Raw genomic sequence first — 20332 nt, 5'->3', positions numbered from 1 at the left:
AACAGCAACAGCCTGGATCTGGCAGACAGAACTGAACATTTAACCAGATCGGCCCATTATGATTGGTGGCCGATCATAATGGGCCGATCTGGTGAAAAAGTGTCTGATCGGTGATCGATAGCGCCTCTTGTTGCCGATCACCTGTATCTCAGCTGGTTTCCTCCTTCCTGCTCGCTGCGCAGCATCAAGTCTTGTAGGGAGGAACTTAAGGTTCTGAGTGATCGGGGACGGCTGCGTGTTGCGGTGGGAAATGACGTCACAACGCATCAACACGACGAATCTAATACCACATTTAAAAAACAAACACTTGGTTGATTTGGCTCCATCGCGACTCAACGCAGGAACTAAAGACATCCGGATCCAGACAGCAGGTAGAGCAGCGCAGCTACCAAAGCTCAGCGATTAGCATCCCGGTCAGAAAGCTAAACCAAAAACCCCAACAATAATTGAGGGAGTGAGACGCTGGTTCTGTTGGACACAGACAGAGTCGCTGAACCTCCAGAGGGTGAACTGTCACAGGGAGCGGCTGCTGAGAGCTGCAGCAGGAACTGAGACACAAACAAACACCCAATCAGAGCCAATGTTAACCAGCTAGCCAATCAGAGCCCAGCTAGCCAATCAGAGCTAACGTTAACCAGCTAGCCAATCAGAGCCAATGTTAACCAGCTAGCCAATCAGAGCCCAGCTAGCCAATCAGAGCTAACGTTAACCAGCTAGCCAATCAGAGCCAATGTTAACCAGCTAGCCAATCAGAGCCAACATTAACCAGCTAGCCAATCAGAGCCAATGTTAACCAGCTAGCCAATCAGAGCCAACGTTGACCAGCTAGCCAATCAGAGCCAACATTAACCAGCTAGCCAATCAGAGCCAACGTTGACCAGCTAGCCAATCAGAGCCAATGTTAACCAGCTAGCCAATCAGAGCCAACGTTGACCAGCTAGCCAATCAGAGCCAACGTTAACCAGCTAGCCAATCAGAGCCAATGTTAACCAGCTAGCCAATCAGAGCCAACGTTGACCAGCTAGCCAATCAGAGCCAACGTTGACCAGCTAGCCAATCAGAGCCAACGTTGACCAGCTAGCCAATCAGAGCCAACGTTGACCATCTAGCCAATCAGAGCCAACGTTGACCAGCTAGCCAATCAGAGCCAACGTTGACCAGCTAGCCAATCAGAGCCAACGTTGACCAGCTAGCCAATCAGAGCCAACGTTGACCAGCTAGCCAATCAGAGCCAAACGTTGACCAGCTAGCCAATCAGAGCCAACATTAACCAGCTAGCCAATCAGAGCCAACGTTGACCAGCTAGCCAATCAGAGCCAACGTTAACCAGCTAGCCAATCAGAGCCAACGTTGACCAGCTAGCCAATCAGAGCCAACGTTGACCAGCTAGCCAATCAGAGCCAACGTTGACCAGCTAGCCAATCAGAGCCAACGTTGACCAGCTGCTGAGAGCTGCAGCAGGAACTGAGACACATTTCTGATATGTATTTAAATATGTCTGTTATGGCTAAATTAGGTGAATTTATTACAGATCATTTTTTCCATTTTGCCAGATAACAGAATAATTTATGCTTAAAGTGAAAAATTAAGAGCCAATCCAGGAGATCAGCAGAGATCGGTGATCGGCCTCATAGATGTTTGTATTGGAACCGGAGCAACGAATCTGATGGGAGCATCTAGTTTGAACTAAATATTTACATAAGTTATATATTTATCTCAAAATAAAATATTTAGCTGGTTAGCTTGAAAACAATTTTTTTTTGCTTCAAACTAAATATTTAGACCTTAGATACTTAGTTTGATTAAATATCTAGTTTGAAGCTGCAACATTTTAAATGAGTGAATCCCAAGGTGAAAACATAAACTTGAATAATAAACTTCACTCTTTTTTGTCATCAGTGTCTAAATTACCCAAAAAATGGAGTTTGACCTTTAACCGTTGCTGCATCAGAGGAAGCTCCCAGTTTTCTGGATTTTCTGCCTGAGCAGCTCGGCTGTCTGACTGGATCCAGTGAGCCGGACTGACCTGGTGGTCGGTTCCGGTTCTGGTTCCGGTTCTAACAGGTCTCTGTTCTCCCTCAGTACCCCTGTCCCCTGCTGGAGAGCTGAGGATCAGCGGCGTCACCCACAGCAGCATGATGCTGAACTGGGATGCAGCTCCTGGAGCCGTCCGCAGATACATGATCGCCTACAAACCTGAGGAGGGAGAGCTGAAAGAGGTGAACAAGAAGTTCCAGGAAGTACTTCCTGTTAGTTCGAGGCTAACAGAAAGTACCCTCTAGCAAACAGGAAGTACCCTCTAGCTCTAGCTAACAGAAAGTACCCTCTAGCAAACAGGAAGTAACCTCTAGCTAACAGGAAGTACCCTCTAGCAAACAGGAAGTAACCTCTAGCTAACAGGAAGTACCCTCTAGCAAACAGGAAGTAACCTCTAGCTAACAGGAAGTACCCTCTAGCAAACAGGAAGTACCCTCTAGATAACAGGAAGTACCCCCTAGCTAACAGAAAGTACCCTCTAGCTAACAGGATGTACCCTCTAGCTAACAGAAAGTACCCTCTAGCTAACAGAAAATACTCTCTAGCTAACAGAAAGTACTCTCTAGCTAACAGAAAGTACTCTCTAGCTAACAGGAAGTACCCTCTAGCTAACAGAAAGTACCCTCTAGCTAACAGAAAATACTCTCTAGCTAACAGAAAGTACCCTCTAGCTAACAGGAAGTACCCTCTAGCTAACAGAAAGTACCCTCTAGCTAACAGAAAATACTCTCTAGCTAACAGAAAGTACCCTCTAGCTAACAGGAAGTACCCTTTAGCTAACAGAAAGTACTCTCTAGCTAACAGAAAATACTCTCTAGCTAACAGAAAGTACCCTCTAGCTAACAGAAAGTACCCTCTAGCTAACAGAAAATACTCTCTAGCTAACAGAAATACTCTCTAGCTAACAGAAAGTACCCTCTAGCTAACAGGAAGTACCCTTTAGCTAACAGGAAGTTGTTATAGGTTGTAGGAGGAAAACATTACATTTCAGGAAGTAGCCTGTCAGAGTCAGAGCTCTTCAAGTCGCTCTGACTCGTATACCAGGCCCGGTTCCAGGAGGTTCTGCTCTCGCTGTTGGCCACAGTCATGGCTGAAGCGGTCCAGGTTCTGGTTCTGACTGGATTTTCCCTGTCCTCCTCACTTTCCTCCTGCACCAGAAGGTTCTGATGGATGACCCGAATCGGCCCAGATCAGTCTGGCGTTCCTTCTCGCTTCCTGCTGCTCTGGAACATTTTCCCTCAAATAAACATGGTTTCACCTCTAGACTCTCCTGGGTCTGATTAAAGCTCATCAGATCTAGAAATAGCGCCGCAGCTTTCTGGAACCGGTTCTGACCGGTAACTGTCGCCCGCAGGTGGAGGTGAACGGTGACATCGTCACGCTGCAGCTGACCAGCCTGATCTCCCAGACGGAGTACGACGTCGCTGTCACCCCCATGTACGACGAGGGACCCGCCGCCCCCATGCTCGGAACCGCCATCACAGGTCCGGACCCGGCTTATTCAGGCTCAGATCACTTCCAGGTGCAGTTAGTAACTCAGTTTGTCAGTTTTATGGTTCTGGTTCTGAGGTGGCCCGACCTTTTCTGGCTCGGTTCTACATTTCATCGGTAAGCTGCAGGTTTTTAGGGTGAATATCAGCTCAGACTCATGGTGTAATCATGGTTCTATTGGGCCACAGGACTGGACCTGGTACTGTTGGATCACCAGGACAAACCTCAGAATTAAAGTGTTGACAGTTTTATTACCTCTACTGGTTCTGGTCCAGTTTGCAGATAGGAAGTTCTGAGCAGCTGGTGTCATTTCTGGATGCTTTCCGGATTTTTTAGCACAACTTTGGTCTTGAGAGGTTTAATTTTCTGAACCAGAACCGCTAAGGTTCTGGTCGAGTCCCAGCAGCCTCATCCGTCTTTCTGCACAACCAGACACTTGTAGATTGGTGGCTTAAAGGCTGCCCTGGTTCTTTCCTCTGGAATCTGCAGGAATGTTGGAGTAAAATCTGATTCCTGCTCCAGTTTTCAGACTTTTTCCCGACCCAAACCAGACTCCAGGTTCTGCTGGGACCAGCTGGGATTTGTGCTGCCTCCAGCCTGTGAACCTCAGGCTGTTTCACTCCAACCTGTGGTCAGATCTGCTTCCTGTCTCCTTACACAGATGTTGTCCCGGCTCCCAAGAACCTGCGGTTCTCTGAGGTGACCCAGAACTCCTTCAGAGCCACCTGGGAACATGGCGCTCCAGATGTGGCGCTCTACCGGATCGCATGGGCCAGGAAGGGCGAAAACGACTTCAAGAACGTAAGCTGTCATCCAAAGTACTGAAATATATCTGCTCAGTGTTTTATCCCTGGGAAACTATCTACTTAGACTCTTCAGGGTCTCTACTTAGATAATGTTGCATGGTGGTGGCAGCATTATGCTGTGTGGCTGTTTCACTGGGAAGTAATGACCTCACACCAGCAGGTTAGAAGGTTGAAATCTGGACCCGGTGCAGTGGTTGGCATCACCAACCATAAAGAAGCATGACTTCTGCGAATGCTAAAGCGCTACACCAAAATGGTATTTAGCAGAAGCTAGTGCTAGGTCGCGCTGCCGATGTAGTATTTAACAGAGCACAATGAATGTTAGCTGCTAAATCAACAAAATAATTTAGCACTTCAGAATTTTTCTGAAAAAATGAATGTAGGGGAAGCTAAGTGCACTGCACAGTTTCAGAGTTAGCAGAGATGCAAAGTTTTGGAATGTTTCTTGGTTTCAACAGGAAATCCTGAACAAGGATGAGAACTCGTACGTTCTGGAGAACCTGGATCCGGACACAGAGTACACGGTCACCATCACGGCCATCTATCCCGACGAGTCGGAGAGCGAGGACCTGATCGGAACCGAGCGGACCTGTAAGTGATCCCGCCCCCATCTCGGCTGAACCTTCTGCTCTGAGTTGACCTGGAATAACGTGCTTCTTCTTGGCGTCTCTTTCTAGTGCTGAAGGCTGCAGATGGTAGGTCACTGAGAGGTCATGACCTTCTCAGAGTTTGTTCACACTTTGAGGTGACAGGTGTCAGCGTTCGTGTCTCAGCATGTTTGTGTTTCAGAGCTTCGCTGTGCGTTCACACCACCAGCAGCATCTCCTTTAGCTATGGGTTAGCTTAGCTGCCCTTCAGGGTTAGCTTAGCTGCCCTTCAGGGTTAGCTTAGCTGGCCTTCAGGGTTAGCTTAGCTGGCCTTCAGGGTTAGCTTAGGCCTTCAGGGTTAGCTTAGCTGGCCTTCAGGGTTAGCTTAGGTGGCCTTCAGGGTTAGCTTAGCTGGCCTTCAGGGTTAGCTTAGCTGGCCTTCAGGGTTAGCTTAGCTGGCCTTCAGGGTTAGCTTAGGTGGCCTTCAGGGTTAGCTTTGCTGCAGTAAAGAAGGTGTAAAGCAGCCTCTGGCTGTGGTGTGAACGCAGAGTCATGATCATCATCATCAGCTGTGTGTCTCCATAATCTCACCATCATGTGGATCCATGTTGTCGCATGTTGTTCAGCCATCCTGCTGCTGCTACAGGCTTAACCTGATCCTGGATTTTCATCTCTATGATGCACTATTAGGGTCAAAGTTCATAATGTAACGTACCCAGCGGTGGATAGTATAGATGCTATATTCATCCCAAAGCTAGCTGATGACCTAATCAACGATAAACTGCTACTGCTAACTGAACATCTGATGCTGGCCAATCGGAAGGAGACAACTCACTAGCAGTAGCCTCGGATGGTCTTCTTCCTTTACTGTCCATTTGCAAAGCAGTCTAAAAATTGTCTATGATAGCTTAGCGTTATCATTAGTAAGCCTATTGTTATCCTGGATAGGTTAGCATTATTGTTGCGTAGCCTAATAGCATTATAGTTCGTTAGCCTAGAGTTAGACTTTGATAGGTTAGCCTTAGCCTTCGTTAGCCTACCGTTAGCCCTGGTTAGCCTAGCATTAAACTCTGATCGATTAGCATTACCCTTGGATTGCCCTGGTTAGCTGAGTGTTAGACATTGATAGGTTAGCGTTAGCTTAGGCTGCTCTAGGCTAATGTGGAGCTGTGCTCTGGTCCTCAGTCTTCATGGTGCTGCTTGTGAAGCTGGGTCAGATAATTGGTTCTGCACCAACCAGAACCGTTGGGTTTGGGTTGAACAGTCGGGGTTCTGAAGGCCGGTTCCGCTCCAGCTTCACTCATCATCATCATCATCCTGCTGCTCCCATCCTAATCCTGACCTTTGCAGCTCCATGACCTGCTGCAGAGGAACCATCATCATCATCATTATCATCACCTTCATCAACCCCCCCCTCACTGCGTCCTCTCTCTGCCTCCAGTGCGACCCGAGCCGCCGCGGAACCTGAGGGTGTTCAACGCCACCGTCTCCTCGCTGACCGTGAAGTGGGACGCCGCTCCTGGTCCCGTCAAGAACTACAAGGTCACATATCTGCCGGTGGCTGGCGGCGAGCCTCAGACGGTAAGACCCGGCCCGGATCCTGGAGGGGGATTCATCATGATGATCAGAGAGCAAAGGGATAATGCTTCAAAAAGTTTGATAATAACACAATAAAGTCATGACTTTACAATTATGTGAGAACGTTCAATGAACTGAACTTATTTAATGATTTCCAATCAGTTTTGACCAATCAAAGTGTTTTCTCTCAAACGCAAGAGAGAAATGTCATAATGCAAAAATATACAGACCGGATCCTCCTCTGTCTGCGGACTGCAGAAAGGAGCTGGAGTTTTGAGTTTCTGAGATGTTGTGACTTCAGGCAGCAGGTTGGGGCGGCGGACAGATGGACCTCAGAACCAGGAAAGGCCTGGATTTGCTTCAGGCTTCACAGATCCAACAAACAGTCAGCTGGGACATTAGAAACCATAATCTGAGATTATAGAGCCGTGTGTAATCTGCCGTTGTGTTTCCTGTGAGCAGCTGCAGGTCGGCGGGAAGAAGACCAACATCATCCTGCAGCAGCTGCAGCCTGACACGCCGTACTCTGTTACCGTGGCAGCCGTCTACCCATCAGGCGCCAGCAGGGACATCAGCGGAGAGGGGAAAACCAGTAAGTGTCCGCAGCCACTGGGAGCCACTGGGAGCCACTGGGATGAAGTGTTAGTCCAGTAAATCAGAGAAAGCTGACAGAGTGGAGCTGTTTTCCGCTGCAGAGCCCCTTGGCGGTGTGAGGAACCTGCAGGTGCTCAACCCCACCATGACGACGCTGAACGTGCGCTGGGAGCCGGCGGAGGGCCGGGTCAACGAGTACAAAGTGATTTACGCTCCGGCAGCCGGAGGAGCGGAGAGCATGGTAGGACTGGTAGGAACCCGCTTCCCTCAGCGCTTAACTGTGTAACTGGCCTAGTTAAAGTTCTGCTGCTGGGTCAGGCTGAGCCGAGCTCTTATTCTGGTCTGGAAACCTTGCAGGGTTTCGGTCTTCAATGTGCTGAAAGAAGCTGTGGGGTGAAGCGGGAAAATGCTGAGTCAGCGGTTGCTATGGAAACGCCCTAGTTTCCTGTGGAGGAGGTGTTAGCTATCAGCGCTAATATGCTAAAAGCAGAGCTAACTTTTTATTTACCGATAGCCGCCACGGCTAAATGAGAATTTTTATTTTAATTTATTAGGGACACATTAATGAACAATCAATACTTCTGTCCAGACTGTAAATGAGCCAGATTACAGCATAGCTGCTCATTTCCATCTGTAATCCCAAGACAGGAAGAGCCAAGCAACAAAAAGATATTATAAACACACAATCAAGAAATCACATGAACAAAAAACACAGAAAAAGTGAGTTAAAATACAACATGTCTTTGAAGTTATAACAGAGGTGTTCCTTAAAACAGTCTGATCCACGCCGGCTCACGGTTCCAGCAGCGACTCCCTCTGACCGATTTCCTGTAACGGATCTCCAGCTCTCCTCCTGGTGCCGAGACCAGCTCTGACCCAGAGCAGCAGTGTTCAGAACGTGAAATAGCAGATTATATTCTGAGAAAGCTGCAGGTCACGCCGGTCTGATGCTGTGTCTCCGAGCAGCTGATTAGTGTGGCTTGTTGCTGCAAACAGGAAACGGTGTCGGCGGGAACCACGGCCACCATCCTGCGCGGCCTGCAGCCCGACACGCTGTACTCCGTCACGCTGGTTCCGGTTTACGCTCAGGGAGACGGAAAGAGGATGTCTGAAAACGGGAAAACCAGTAAGTCCCAAACTCGGCATGACTCGGAGAAAAACTCTGTCGGCTGAGCGGCGGTCTGTCTGCTTCAGGAGCGTTAGGCGGCGTGAAGAACCTGATGGTGAGCGACCCCACCATGACCTCCCTGAACGTCCGCTGGGACCCCGCCGACGGCGCCGTGCGCCTCTACAAGGTTTTCTATGTTCCCACCGCCGGCGGCCGAGAGGAAATGGTGAGAACTGCCAAGCAGAGCGCCGACTGACCGGCGGCGTTCTGACCGGGCGCCGACTGACCGGCGGCGTTCTGACCGGCGGCGTTCTGACCGGGCGCCGCTCTGACCGGGCGCCGCTCTGACCGGGTGGCGTTCTGACCGGGCACCGCTCTGACCGGGCGCCGCTCTGACCGGGCGCCGCTCTGACCGGTGGCGTTCTGACCGGGCGCCACTCTGACCGGGTCCGTCTGTTACAGGAACAGGTTCCAACTGGAACCACGGCCATCGTCCTGAGGAACCTGCAGCCCGACACGCAGTACACCGTGTCCGTGGTGCCGGTGTACCCGGCGCGCGAAGGCCGGCGCCAGTCTGAGGACGGGAAGACGTGTACGCTGCCGCAGAACGTTTGGGCTCGCCTTTCCTTACACTCGACCTCTGACCCGACATGTCGGCGTGTTTCTGCCCACAGTGCCTCTGAGCGGCGTCAGCGGCATGAGGGTCAGCAATCCCACCATCACCACGCTCACCGTCAACTGGGACGCCGCCGACGGCAACGTCCAGGGCTACAAGGTCATCTACGTCCCGGCGAACGGCGGCCTGGAAATCGTGGTGAGGTCATCAAACTACCGACCCGAAAACTACTGAGAACTACCAGATCAAACCGGGAAAAATCCAGCGAGGACAGAAACATTAAAACAGCAGAAATACTTCAGAGCAAAATGATACTCCTAACCGTTCATCTTTACAAACTGTTGCTATCCGAGTCCTGCCTCCATCACTGGACACAGAAACGGCTAAACGATCTGCAGCTCATCCTATCTCTGCAGCGTCAAGCTTTGGGAGGTCAAAGGCCATTTCCTGATGCCTCTCTGAAGATTGTATGATTAACAGTTGTTCTTTGTCTCGTTGAGTTCAGAAACTTCCATACAAAATATTCATTTCATTCAGAGTTTTATTTTTCTGACAGCTCAGGATTCTGGCTTAACATTAAATTAAAACTCAACGTTTCCCAGAAAATTTTAAAAGTAATTTAATAAATAAATAGCAGAGCAGAAGTTCTCAGTAACTGCTCACAGCTCTGAAAGGATTACATTTTCCTTCCACTCAACTTTTCTTCAACATGCTTGGATACAGGCAGCTGGAACTTGAGAGCTTCTTTTGATTAGTGAAATGTTTACTTTAGGTCACATTTCTGCCTGAGGAATCGTCTCTCAGTGTGTTTCAGCCGATGGCTTTGCTCCCATCGCAGTAACTTGGGGAGTTTCTGGGGATGAAAAATAATCCTGCTGATCGTTTTTCAGCCTGACATGTTGAGCCTCCTGCGGCAGGGCGGCTAGCGGCAGTCGGGGTTTCGTACCGTCGTCTCCGGAGAGCCGATCAAAGCCTCGGTAGGGATTTATGGCGCGCTGCCTCTGACGGGATAATCCCTGCACTCCAGCGTCAGACAGCAGCGCCGGCTGCTGCCAGGAAACTACGACCTCGGCTGGTCCGGACGGATTCTTCAGTTTGTGGATTTACTGTTTTTAAATCCCGACAGAGAAACGTCTGACTCCTCAGACGCTGCAGAGATCCAAATCCTTCTGTCATTTCAATACATTCAAGCCAAACGTCTCCGTCAGCTTCCCCTGCAGGACAAGCTGCTGGTTCTACAGAACTCTGACTTTTCTGGCCTCACTTCCTGTACTGACCTCACTTCCTGTGTCTCCGGCAGGAACAAGTGTCTGAGAGCACCACCTCCACCGTCCTGCAGAGGCTGCTACCCGACACCAGCTACACTGTCACCGTGGTGCCGGTTTACGCCGAGGGAGACGGGCCCAGCCTGACCGACAGCGGCAAGACCAGTGAGTACCGACCGGCCCGGAGGGGGCGGAGCCTGCAGCCTCCCAGCCTGCAGCCCCCTTGATTTCCATTTTTTAAGCTACAGGCCCCCGCCTGTAGCCTGGGGGCGGAGCCCGTAGCCTGGGGGCTGAGTCTGTAGCCTTGGGGCGGAGTCTGTAGCCTGTGGGTGGGGTCTGTAGCCTGGGGGCGGAGTCTGTAGCCTTGGGCGGAGTCTGTAGCCTGGGGGTGGGGTCTGTAGCCTGGGGGCGGAGTCTGTAGCCTTGGGGCGGAGTCTGTAGCCTGGAGCCGGAGCCTGTAGCCTTGGCAGGCCATGTTCTGGAATGAGATTGGTCGGTTGGCTCCAACAGCCCAATGAGTCAATAAATTAGTTGGAAGTTAGCGCGTAAAAAACAGATTTAAACGAACATTAAAAGGCCGGTAGCATCTAAAATCAATTCTTTTGACTTCTATTATGTTTTTGCAGTGTTGCTCTGATTCTTTCATGTTTGAGAAATCCTTTAAGCTCCATGGTAACTGTTCAGGTGTTAAAACATCTGGGTGGACCTAGCCCCGCCTTCCAGGCTGAGCTCCTCCCCCTTTCAGCTCCTTCAGACTAGCCAACAGCAATTAGCAAACAGCTGCTGAGCTCATTGCAGGAGCTGCTGCTCAGAGCAACACTGGTGAAAACGTTAAAGTGTTAATAGAGGAGTTATGTTGGGATGACTTCCTGGAATACAAGCTTCAGGAAGAGCAGAAGCTTCTTAAAGAGACACAGACCCAATTTCAAGGCGTTAAATTTGGACTTAAGATAGTTTCTGCGTTTGTTGTATAAAATGTCTGTTTGTGCCTGGAAAACATGTAACACTGGCCCTTTAAATGAAGTTGCTTATGGAGAGTGAAGAGTCCCAAATTATAATAAATACATAACTTAGGAAATATCATTAATTCACTAAAACTGGAGATAAATGCAAAAATAATTGATTGAATATAGCTTCACCTTTATAATTGTTACATATGGATAAATTTCCTACCTGTGATGGAGCCGTTAACAGACGGTGGGCCAACCGTCAGTGGGCGGGGTCAGAGGAAACCCTGACGTCTGATTGGCTGCTTCAACAGCAATACGACTCCTTCCTGTTTGCTTCACTCTGTTGTCACAATAGCTGCTATAATAAATTACATATAAATATATATTTCCAGTTTTTAAAATGAAATTAATACATTTAAGTGAAGAATACAATTAATTCTATGTCATAAATTATTTCTATATTTATTTCCATTTTTTAATCTAGTGTGTCATACTGAGCTGTTCTCATGCTGTTAAAGCAGAAACCTGACATGAACACAAATACTGAAGCTAAAGGCCCGGCTCTAATCCGGAGGATTTGAAGTGTGATGTTTGTGGCTGTGCGCTCAGGGCCGCTGGGATCCGTCAGGAACCTGCAGGTGACCGACCCCACCACCAGCACCCTGAACGTCCGCTGGGAGCCGCCCGAGGGAAACGTCCGAACGTACAAGGTCCTCTATGCCGCCCAGCCAGGAGGAGAACAGGAAGTGGTGAGATCCGCTCCGAAGACGACGCGTTGGACAAAATAACTGTTTTTAAGATTCAAATGAGAATATAGTGGCTTTCCTTTTCCTCTGCTGCTCAGTTTTAACCTGAAGTCAGTTTCCAAACCTCAGCAGTTTGATTGTTGAGGTTTTCCTTCTTCCTGAATGAATGTCTGAAGTCCTGAACAGCTTCTGGAGGAATTTAGTTTCCAACATTCAGTTCCACCATCAGCCTCTAACCTGCATGAAGATTCCCCTTTGTTTGGGATCCCTGACACAAATTCCTTCACATTTCTAAAGTTAAGACTCAAAATCACATTTCCACTCAAATTTTGGACAAGTTGAAAATATAAATACAACATTTCAGTCTGAATTTCCTGCAGAGATTTCTGTCAATGGTTTGAAATGCACAGAGAGGAGGAGAGGATACGGGAAGCTGATCTTTCCAGATTCATATTTTCCATATTTATCCTGGAGAAAGCTGAGATTCCAAACAGAGGTTCATCCAGTGGATCTAGCAGAGTCGGGCCTCAGTGACCCTCTTCCTGTCAAACAGGACCAGGTCCCTGGAACCGTGTCCAGCATTGTCCTGAAGCAGCTGCAGCCGGACACGGAGTACTCGGTCACCGTCGTCCCCGTCTACCCGGAGATGGAGGGGGAGTCCATGTCTGAGACGGGGAAGACAAGTGAGACGCTTTCCTCTCCAGATGAGAGAGTTTTACAGAAACTGGTTTTACAGTGAAACCCAAATGAGAGCTGATAAAAACTCACGTTTTCCTCCAGATCCGCTGGGCGGAGTGAAGAACCTGAAGGTGGTGGATCCCTCCATCAGCACGCTGACCGTCCGCTGGGACCCGGCCGTGGGAAACGTCCGAACGTACAAGGTCTTCTATGCCGCCCAGCCAGGAGGAGAACAGGAAGTGGTGAGAGCCGTTTCCTCTTCCAGCTGACCTGAGGAGAAGCAAACATTCATCCTCAGGTCCAGCAGAAACTGATCAGCTCTTATCGATCGATGTCCAACAGGAGGAGGTTTTCTGGTGGCACCACCACCACAGTCCTGAGGAACCTGGAGGCCAACACGCTCTACAGCGTGGCCGTGGTTCCTGTCTACCCCGACGTGGAGGGGATCCGGCAGGAGGACCAGGGCAGGACGAGTAGGTCCACCAGAAAACGCTTGTGTCTGACCGATCTGCAGACCGGTCCAAACGGGTCCGACCCGATTACAGCCGTTTCTCTGGGTGGCGAACCAGCCAGGAGAGATCGCAGCCCGAAGGGGTCAGGGTTTGTTGTAAGGTCAGAGTTCGTTTTAAGCTGTCCAGGAAATGCTGCAGGAGCTTCACGTCCTTAAGTATGCTTTAAAGTACGATCCTTAGTTTACTCTGCCAGTACTTGTATACTTCTGCTCCATATTTTAATTTATCAAAGCATACGTTTATGAATTACTAAAACTGAAATGTACTGCGTTTTTACTATTTTAATAGTTTAGTTGTACTATACATATACTTAGCGTATTATCCGTAACATACTACATACATACAGAAATATTTTGACCCTTTTCACGTGACGTTAACATCTACATACTTTATAAGTAAGCGTGATCAGAAAGATATCAAATATGGCATGATGGAAAGGTACGCGTCTAGCCATTGGTAGCCATGGACACAACAAATTAGCTGGACTCGAACAAGGAGAAACGACTCCTGACCCCATTAAGTGATGCAGTATTCCTCTGTTTAGCTAGTTAGCTATCTAGTTCAGTTCTATAGATAAACTAGCTAAAGGCCTGTTTCTGGATCAGCAGTTCCTCTCGTAGGTTTCGGACGTTGCCGTGTTGCTAGTTGCTGTCCGTTGACCCAAATGTCTGTTTTCAGTTGCTGCTGCAGAAACGACCATCTGAACCGTTTGAAAGGTTAAAATATGCAGCAGTTCTTCAGATGGAAACTCCTTAAACCAGCACGCTTACAACAGGGATGGGATGATCCTTTAGGATGTTCCCAGGAATCCAGACACATTTATCCCTGAGAGCTCAGGCCGGTTGGCAGACCTGGAGTCACTTCAGGTGTTTGGATGTGCTTTACTGTGAGACCTGAGGACAGGAGCTGAAGCAGCGTGTTTAGGAGCAGGATAAAGCCCTTTGCAGTTGGTGACGGGGCAACCGCGGCCCGTCCGCCGCGGCCCGTCCGCCGCGGCCCGTCCGCCGCGGCCCGTCCGCCGCGGCCCGTCCGCCGCGGCCCGTCCGCCGCGGCCCGTCCGCCGCGGCCCGTCCGCCGCGGCCCGTCCGCCGCGGCCCGTCCGCCGCGGCCCGTCCGCCGCGGCCGTCCGCCGCGGCCCGTCCGCCGCGGCCCGTCCGCCGCGGCCCGTCCGCCGCGGCCCGTCCGCCGCGGCCCGTCCGCGCGGCCCGTCCGCCGCGGCCCGTCCGCCGCGGCCCGTCCGCCGCGGCCCGTCCGCCGCGGCCCGTCCGCCGCGGCCCGTCCGCCGAGGCCCGTCCGCCGCGGCCCGTCCGCCGAGGCCCGTCCGCCGCGGCCCACAGGGTAAATCACACACCGTGTCGCTCCTTTCAGAGCCGCTGGGCGGAGTGAGGAACCTGCAGGTGACCGACCCGACCACCAGCTCCCTGAGGGTCCGCTGGGAGCCGGCCGAGGGCGACGTCCGTCAGTACCGGGTCCTGTACGCGGTGGCGGCCGGTGGCGCCGAGAGCGCGGTGGGTGGGAGTGTAACTCTGGTTCCACCTGGACCGGTTCTGAGTGAGGAACGGTCGGGAGCGAGGCGCTCATGCTGTGTTTGTGCTGCAGACGCAGGTTTCCGGGCTCACCAGCAGCACGGTTCTGACGGAGCTCAGCCCGGACACCGAGTACCAAGTGACCGTCATCCCCATCTACGAGGACGTGGAGGGAAAGCGCATTTCTGAGAATGGGAAAACCAGTGAGTTCCTCCCAAACCGGACTGGGCTGGGCCGTGGTTCTGCAGACCACCAGGGGTTCTGATCGATCTCTGTGGTCTGTTCGCAGAGGTTCTGGGTGGGGTGAAGAACCTGCAAGTCACCGACCCGACCACCAGCTCCCTGAAGGTCCGCTGGGAGGCGGCCGAGGGCAACGTCCGCCAGTACCGCATCTTTTATGTGCCAGCAGCCGGCGGCGCCGAGGACATGGTGGGGGGCCGGGCCGGACTGGTTCTGGATTAAACTCAATATTTCTCTGGATTCTGAGGAAATCTTTCGATCTTTAAAGGGCCGGTATCGTGTAAAACTAACGTGTTTCATCTTTTTCAAGTGTTTTCCCAGGAGAACTTAGCTCCTTCAGACTAGCCAGGAGCAATTAGCAAACATGTGGTGAGCTCATTACAGGAACTGCTGTTCAGAGCAGTACTGGTAAAAACGTTAAGGGATTAATACAGGAGCCATGACTTTCTGGAGGAGGAGCTTCTTAAAGAGACAGACACACAATTTCAAGGTGTTAAATAGTATCGTCAAGACATGAAAATACCAAACATCAAAATATCTCGACGGTATCTTCATATCTTGACGATACCATAGTTCCTGACTGGAAAACACGTAGCACCGGCTCTTTAAGAGGAAAGTTTCTTGGCTTAGTTCTGGGTCAGAACCAACCCACCTCTCTGTCTCCGTGGGAAACAGGAGCAGGTTTCGGGCGGAACCACGGACACGGTCCTGAAGAACCTGCTGTCGGACACGCCCTACATCGTTACCGTGGTTCCTGTTTACCCCGAGGGCGAAGGCCTGCGCCAGGCTGACAGAGGAAAGACCCGTAAGTACCGACCCGGTTCGGCAGAACCCACCGTTCACCTCTCTGGTCTGTCAGCTGTGTTTTCCCCTGCTTCTGTTTCCTGGGTTTGGACCGGGTTCTGACCGGACCCGGTCGGTCGGGGTTGATGTTCTGGCCTCAGTGTTTTCCTCCTTTCCTCCTTATTCATAAAAGTTTTAGCATGTTGACGAGTTTTTCACCAGTGACTCCAGTTTTCCCAGTTGGTGGTGCTGATCTGGGAAAAGAAGCTTCTGCTTTCATTTTGTCGTTTTGTACATTTGGTTGCTTAACTCTTGCTGTAAAACTGGCATCTTCCCCCAACCGGGTCGACGGGTTCAGAGACCAAACGACCTCTGACCCCTGGAAGAACCCGGACCGGGCCGCTCTGGGTGTGTTTCTGCCTGACCTTGTGTTGACCTCTGACCCATGCAGTTCCACGGACGCCGCCCAGGAACATCCAGGTGTACAACCCGACGCCCAACAGCCTGAACGCCCGCTGGGAGGCGGCGTCGGGCCGGGTGCAGCAGTACCGCGTGGCCTACGTCCCGCTGAGCGGCGCCCGGGCCGCCGAGTCGGTGAGTCACACACTGCCGCAGAAACCGGGTCAGAACCGGGCCGCGAACGGGGGCAGACGTGATAATGGATCCGGTCTGGTCCAATCGGCTTCGTTTTGTTTCATTTAGTAAATGATTTTGTGTGAATCTGAAGAAGCGTCAAACTGAGGGAAGCAGTCGGGTCAGGAAACGAGTCAGAACTTTTTAACTTCCTGGAAGTTCAGGATTTGTTTTGGTCCATCTGCAGGAGCGTCTCTGTCTGTGACCCGGTCCTGATCCGGTCCGGGTCTCCCAGCTGGCTGTCCTGCTGGGATTCACCCCCAGCCCAGTAAACCAGTCAGAACCCGACCCGATCTGGCCCGGCAGTCCTTCTGGCAGTTCTTTGTTGTTTTTTTGCTAAAGTCAATGTTTCAGAGTTTATTTCATTTTATCATTATTGTAATAAATTTTCTGAGCGCTCTGGTTCCCGTTTTCATCGCTTTTACATTTATAATTTGTATAGATGTATTTGTATTTTGTATTCATTTTTGCAATTTATTTATGTAATATTAATATTTTCTGTTTTTGCTTTCTCTCTGGTCGGGAAGGTTCTGGTTCCTGGAAGCATCACCAACGCCTACCTGGACAACCTGATCCGGACACGCCCTACGCCATCACCGTCTCTGCGCTGTACGCCGACGGCGAGGGGGCGCCGGTCAAGGCGACGGCAAAACGCGTAAGAACCCGACCCAAGGCCGGTTCTGGTTCTCTGCAACCAAATCCCTGAGCTTTGATGAAAGAACCGGGTCAGGAGAACCGCACTTTAAAACGAAACAGGATTCCTGTAAAAAGTTAGATTATCATCTAAATAATTAATTAGTAGCAGAGTAAGAATGAAGAAATGCATTTTATTTTACTCAGATTTTTAATCTTTGCCATGACAAACATGATCACATCATAAAACGTCACAAACTGACCTTGAAACAACAGTGACACAATCTGAGTGGTGTAGATGAATGTTGAGCCCAATTTTAGCTTAAAGCACAGCAGTTAATACTTTATTCATAAAATGCGTGACAAGGTTATTTACTTTTGTTAGAATTTTCATTTATTTTTATTGGTCTTTATTATTTTATTTTCAATGGCCATTTTTTGTTTACAATAGTAATTTATATGTTTTAATGTTTATAAAAAAAAATTTATTGGTATTTTTTATTTATTTAATTTTTAAAGACTTAATTAAAATGATAAATCATTATTTTATTTTGTACTTTTATTCATCTATTTTTATTTTATAAAACTGGTTAATGGTCATTTTCAAACTTAAAACGTTCCTGATGGTTTTTTCGTTTTGTTTTTACGTTGACGTTTAGTCGTCGATGTGATTTGCTGATTTTCAGCTTCCAAATCTGAGACAGAATAAAAACCAGAGAATCACCTGCAGACAGAAACTAAAGGGAGCCGGACAGCGTCCCTGTGGAGCTCCGGACACATTTCCTCTCCCTGCAGGTTTAAAAGCCAATCCATGTGGAGTCAGTGTGTTTTCCAACTGTGTGTGTTCCAGTGCCTCGAGCCGGCCCTAGGAACCTGCGCGTGTACGACGCCACCACCAGCAGCCTGACGATCGGCTGGGACCGCCGAGGGCCCGGTCCGCCAGTACAGGATCGCCTACGCTCCCATGACCGGAGACCCCATCACAGAGTTTGTGAGTTCAGCTTTCCGTTTTGGACACAGGAATCGATAAAAACCCGAAAGGTAGACCAGCGGTTCTGGTTCTGTTAGCAGAACCTGGGCCGGGATCCAGACAGAGCAGTCTCAGCTGAAGTCACTCTAGTTCTCGGAACAAACTGCTTGGTTAAAACCTCTCTGCTGGAAACAAAGGATCTGTTTTTACGCTCTGGCTTTGTTTTGAGTAAACTCTGCTGACGTTGCGGCTAAGCTATGCGATGAGGTCACTCCCCAGGACTCCCTGGCCTCCTCCAGCCTATGAATCACCGTTAGCGCAGCTAATTACAGCCTCTGTTGGACCAACACTGTCACGGGGAGCATAATGACGTTATTATGAGCTCTGGGAACTGCCAGTGAGTCGCTGCAGACTGAGCAGAACCTCTGCGGTACCGAACCATTACCTTCACCAGAACCGCCAACCGTTCTGCAGCGACTCAGCTTTTGGTCCCAGAAGAATTTAAGCTGTAAAATCCCAGTTTTCCTCATTAAAACAGTCTTTAATTGAATTATGTTGCTGTTGCTGGAGATCCACATGCCTGTTGGACAAGATGCTGCCAACAACACTTTTAGCCAATTTTAGCTTACACGTTAGTGTTTGCGTACTGAACGGAGTACGCTGATGTCAGTCAACATGTTACTAATAACCTACATGCTGATGATGTTAACTTTCCATTAGCATTGCAGCTAAGTTGGATTTAGCAGCTAAACTTAACAAATTGAATGGAATGCCTCAGTGCTAGTCAACATGCTATCAATACCCTACATTATATTGAATTCATTTTATCTGACCTAAGCACTTTAGCTAAACTTAGCTATTGCACGTGATTACATCTTAAATGGAGTCCATAACTGGAGGTCAACGTGCTACTTATAGCCTCATGCTAATGAAAGCATTTAAGCTAAAATTAGCATTTTAGTTTGTTTTGATTTACATGCTAAATGTAGCACTTACATTAGGGTCTTCCTAATAAAACCGAATGAAAAGCAGATGAAGTCCATAAACTTCAGTACTTCAGTGGAAATGATAATCCAAATCTCCAGAACCGGAGAACCAAACACATTAAGTAGAGCGTCTTAAATCCTGCTCTATGAAACTGCAACGCCTTTCTGTCTCCTGATGTCCCAGACAATGGCTCCAGGGAATCGGAACAACGCCATGCTGCCCAATCTGCTCCCAGACACGCCCTACAACATCACCGTGGAGGCCATCTATGCCGAGGGGCCCGGAGGGTCCCTGAACGGGAACGGACGGACAAGTAAGCAAGTCCAGCAGCCTGGCTCAAAACAGTTAGCTTAACAAGAACCGTTAGCTTAGCAGGCAGCTCAAGCCGAATCAAAACCATTAGCTTAGCAAGTAGCTAATAGCGCCTCAAAGCCGTTAGCTTAGCTCCTCCAGATCCACTGGAACTGACGGCTCCTCTCCCGGTTCTCCAGTCGGCATGCTGAGTCCCAGAAACTTGCGGGTCTCAGATGAGTGGTACACCAGGTTTCGGGTGTCCTGGGAGCCCGTCTCTGCTCCGGTTCAGGGTACCGGCTTATCTACTCGCCTCAAGGTGAGCGCTGCTCAATCTGTCTCACCTGGTTCCTCTGGTTTCTCTCTGGTTCCTCTGGTTCCTCTCTGGTTCCTCTCTGGTTCTTCTTGTTTCTCTCTGGTTCTTCTGGTTCCTCTCTGGTTCCTCTGGTTCCTCTCTGGTTCTTCTTGTTTCTCTCTGGTTCATCTCTGGTTCCTCTCTGGTTCCTCTCTGGTTCTTCTTGTTTCTCTCTGGTTCCTCTCTGGTTCCTCTCTGGTTCTTCTTGTTTCTCTCTGGTTCTTCTGGTTCCTCTCTGGTTCCTCTGGTTCCTCTCTGGTTCATCTCTGGTTCCTCTCTGGTTCCTCTCTGGTTCTTCTTGTTTTCTCTCTGGTTCCTCTCTGGTTCCTCTCTGGTTCCTCTATGGTTCCTCTGGTTCTTCTTGTTTCTCTCTGGTTTCTCTGGTTCCTCTCTGGTTCCTCTATGGTTCCTCTGGTTCTTCTTGTTTCTCTCTGGTTCCTCTCTGGTTCTTCTTGTTTCTCTCTGGTTCCTCTCTGGTTCCTCTGGTTCTTCTGGTTCCTCTCTGGTTCCTCTCTGGTTCTTCTTGTTTCTCTCTGGTTCCTCTCTGGTTCCTCTGGTTCTTCTTGTTTCTCTCTGGTTCCTCTCTGGTTCCTCTGGTTCCTTTTGGACCTTGCAGCCTCTGTTGTGGTTCCAGGTAAGAACCAGCCTGTGGACTTCTTTGTGGGTGACGTCACCTCGTTCACGCTGACCAACCTGGAGCCTGGAACCACCTACGATGTGAAGGTTCTGGCTCAGTACAACACCGGCATCAGCGCTCCGCTTATAGGAGAGGGAACCACGCGTAGGTCCCACCCAGATGCATGATGGGAGTTCAGGTTAGTATGGAGGCTGCTGTCATGACGGCTTGTTGTTCTGATGGCTGCAGTTTACCTGAACGTCACCAACATCGAGACCTACGACGTCGGCCATGACGGCTTCTGCATCAAGTGGAGTCCGCACCGCGCGG

At 49.9% G+C, this 20332-nt stretch overlaps 1 protein-coding gene across 1 annotated transcript in view; it reads left to right on the top strand.

The window, feature by feature from the left end:
• Positions 1–20332, top strand: part of col12a1b (collagen, type XII, alpha 1b) — a 107017-nt gene that overhangs the window by 59123 nt on the left and 27562 nt on the right. The window contains 33 exon segments of the mRNA XM_055022999.1: positions 2083–2219; positions 3392–3521; positions 4190–4329; positions 4793–4925; positions 5012–5029; positions 6363–6502; positions 6962–7091; positions 7195–7343; positions 8090–8219; positions 8288–8427; positions 8664–8793; positions 8876–9015; positions 10118–10247; positions 11642–11781; positions 12332–12461; positions 12559–12698; positions 12732–12736; positions 12805–12929; positions 14337–14476; positions 14568–14697; positions 14784–14923; positions 15410–15539; positions 15969–16111; positions 16678–16720; positions 16723–16785; positions 16788–16805; positions 17634–17703; positions 17705–17774; positions 18924–19053; positions 19232–19318; positions 19321–19350; positions 20021–20167; positions 20252–20332. The exon segment at positions 20252–20332 is cut by the window's right edge and continues 36 nt beyond it. Of these exon segments, the coding sequence (XP_054878974.1) occupies positions 2083–2219; positions 3392–3521; positions 4190–4329; positions 4793–4925; positions 5012–5029; positions 6363–6502; positions 6962–7091; positions 7195–7343; positions 8090–8219; positions 8288–8427; positions 8664–8793; positions 8876–9015; positions 10118–10247; positions 11642–11781; positions 12332–12461; positions 12559–12698; positions 12732–12736; positions 12805–12929; positions 14337–14476; positions 14568–14697; positions 14784–14923; positions 15410–15539; positions 15969–16111; positions 16678–16720; positions 16723–16785; positions 16788–16805; positions 17634–17703; positions 17705–17774; positions 18924–19053; positions 19232–19318; positions 19321–19350; positions 20021–20167; positions 20252–20332 (3609 nt within the window).

Source organism: Poeciliopsis prolifica, unplaced genomic scaffold (assembly GCF_027474105.1).
Source record: "Poeciliopsis prolifica strain line A6 unplaced genomic scaffold, Auburn_PproV2 SCAFFOLD094, whole genome shotgun sequence".
NCBI lineage: Eukaryota > Metazoa > Chordata > Actinopteri > Cyprinodontiformes > Poeciliidae > Poeciliopsis > Poeciliopsis prolifica.
The sequence above is the reverse complement of the archived record's forward strand: the minus strand, read 5'-3'. Positions and strand labels throughout refer to the sequence as shown.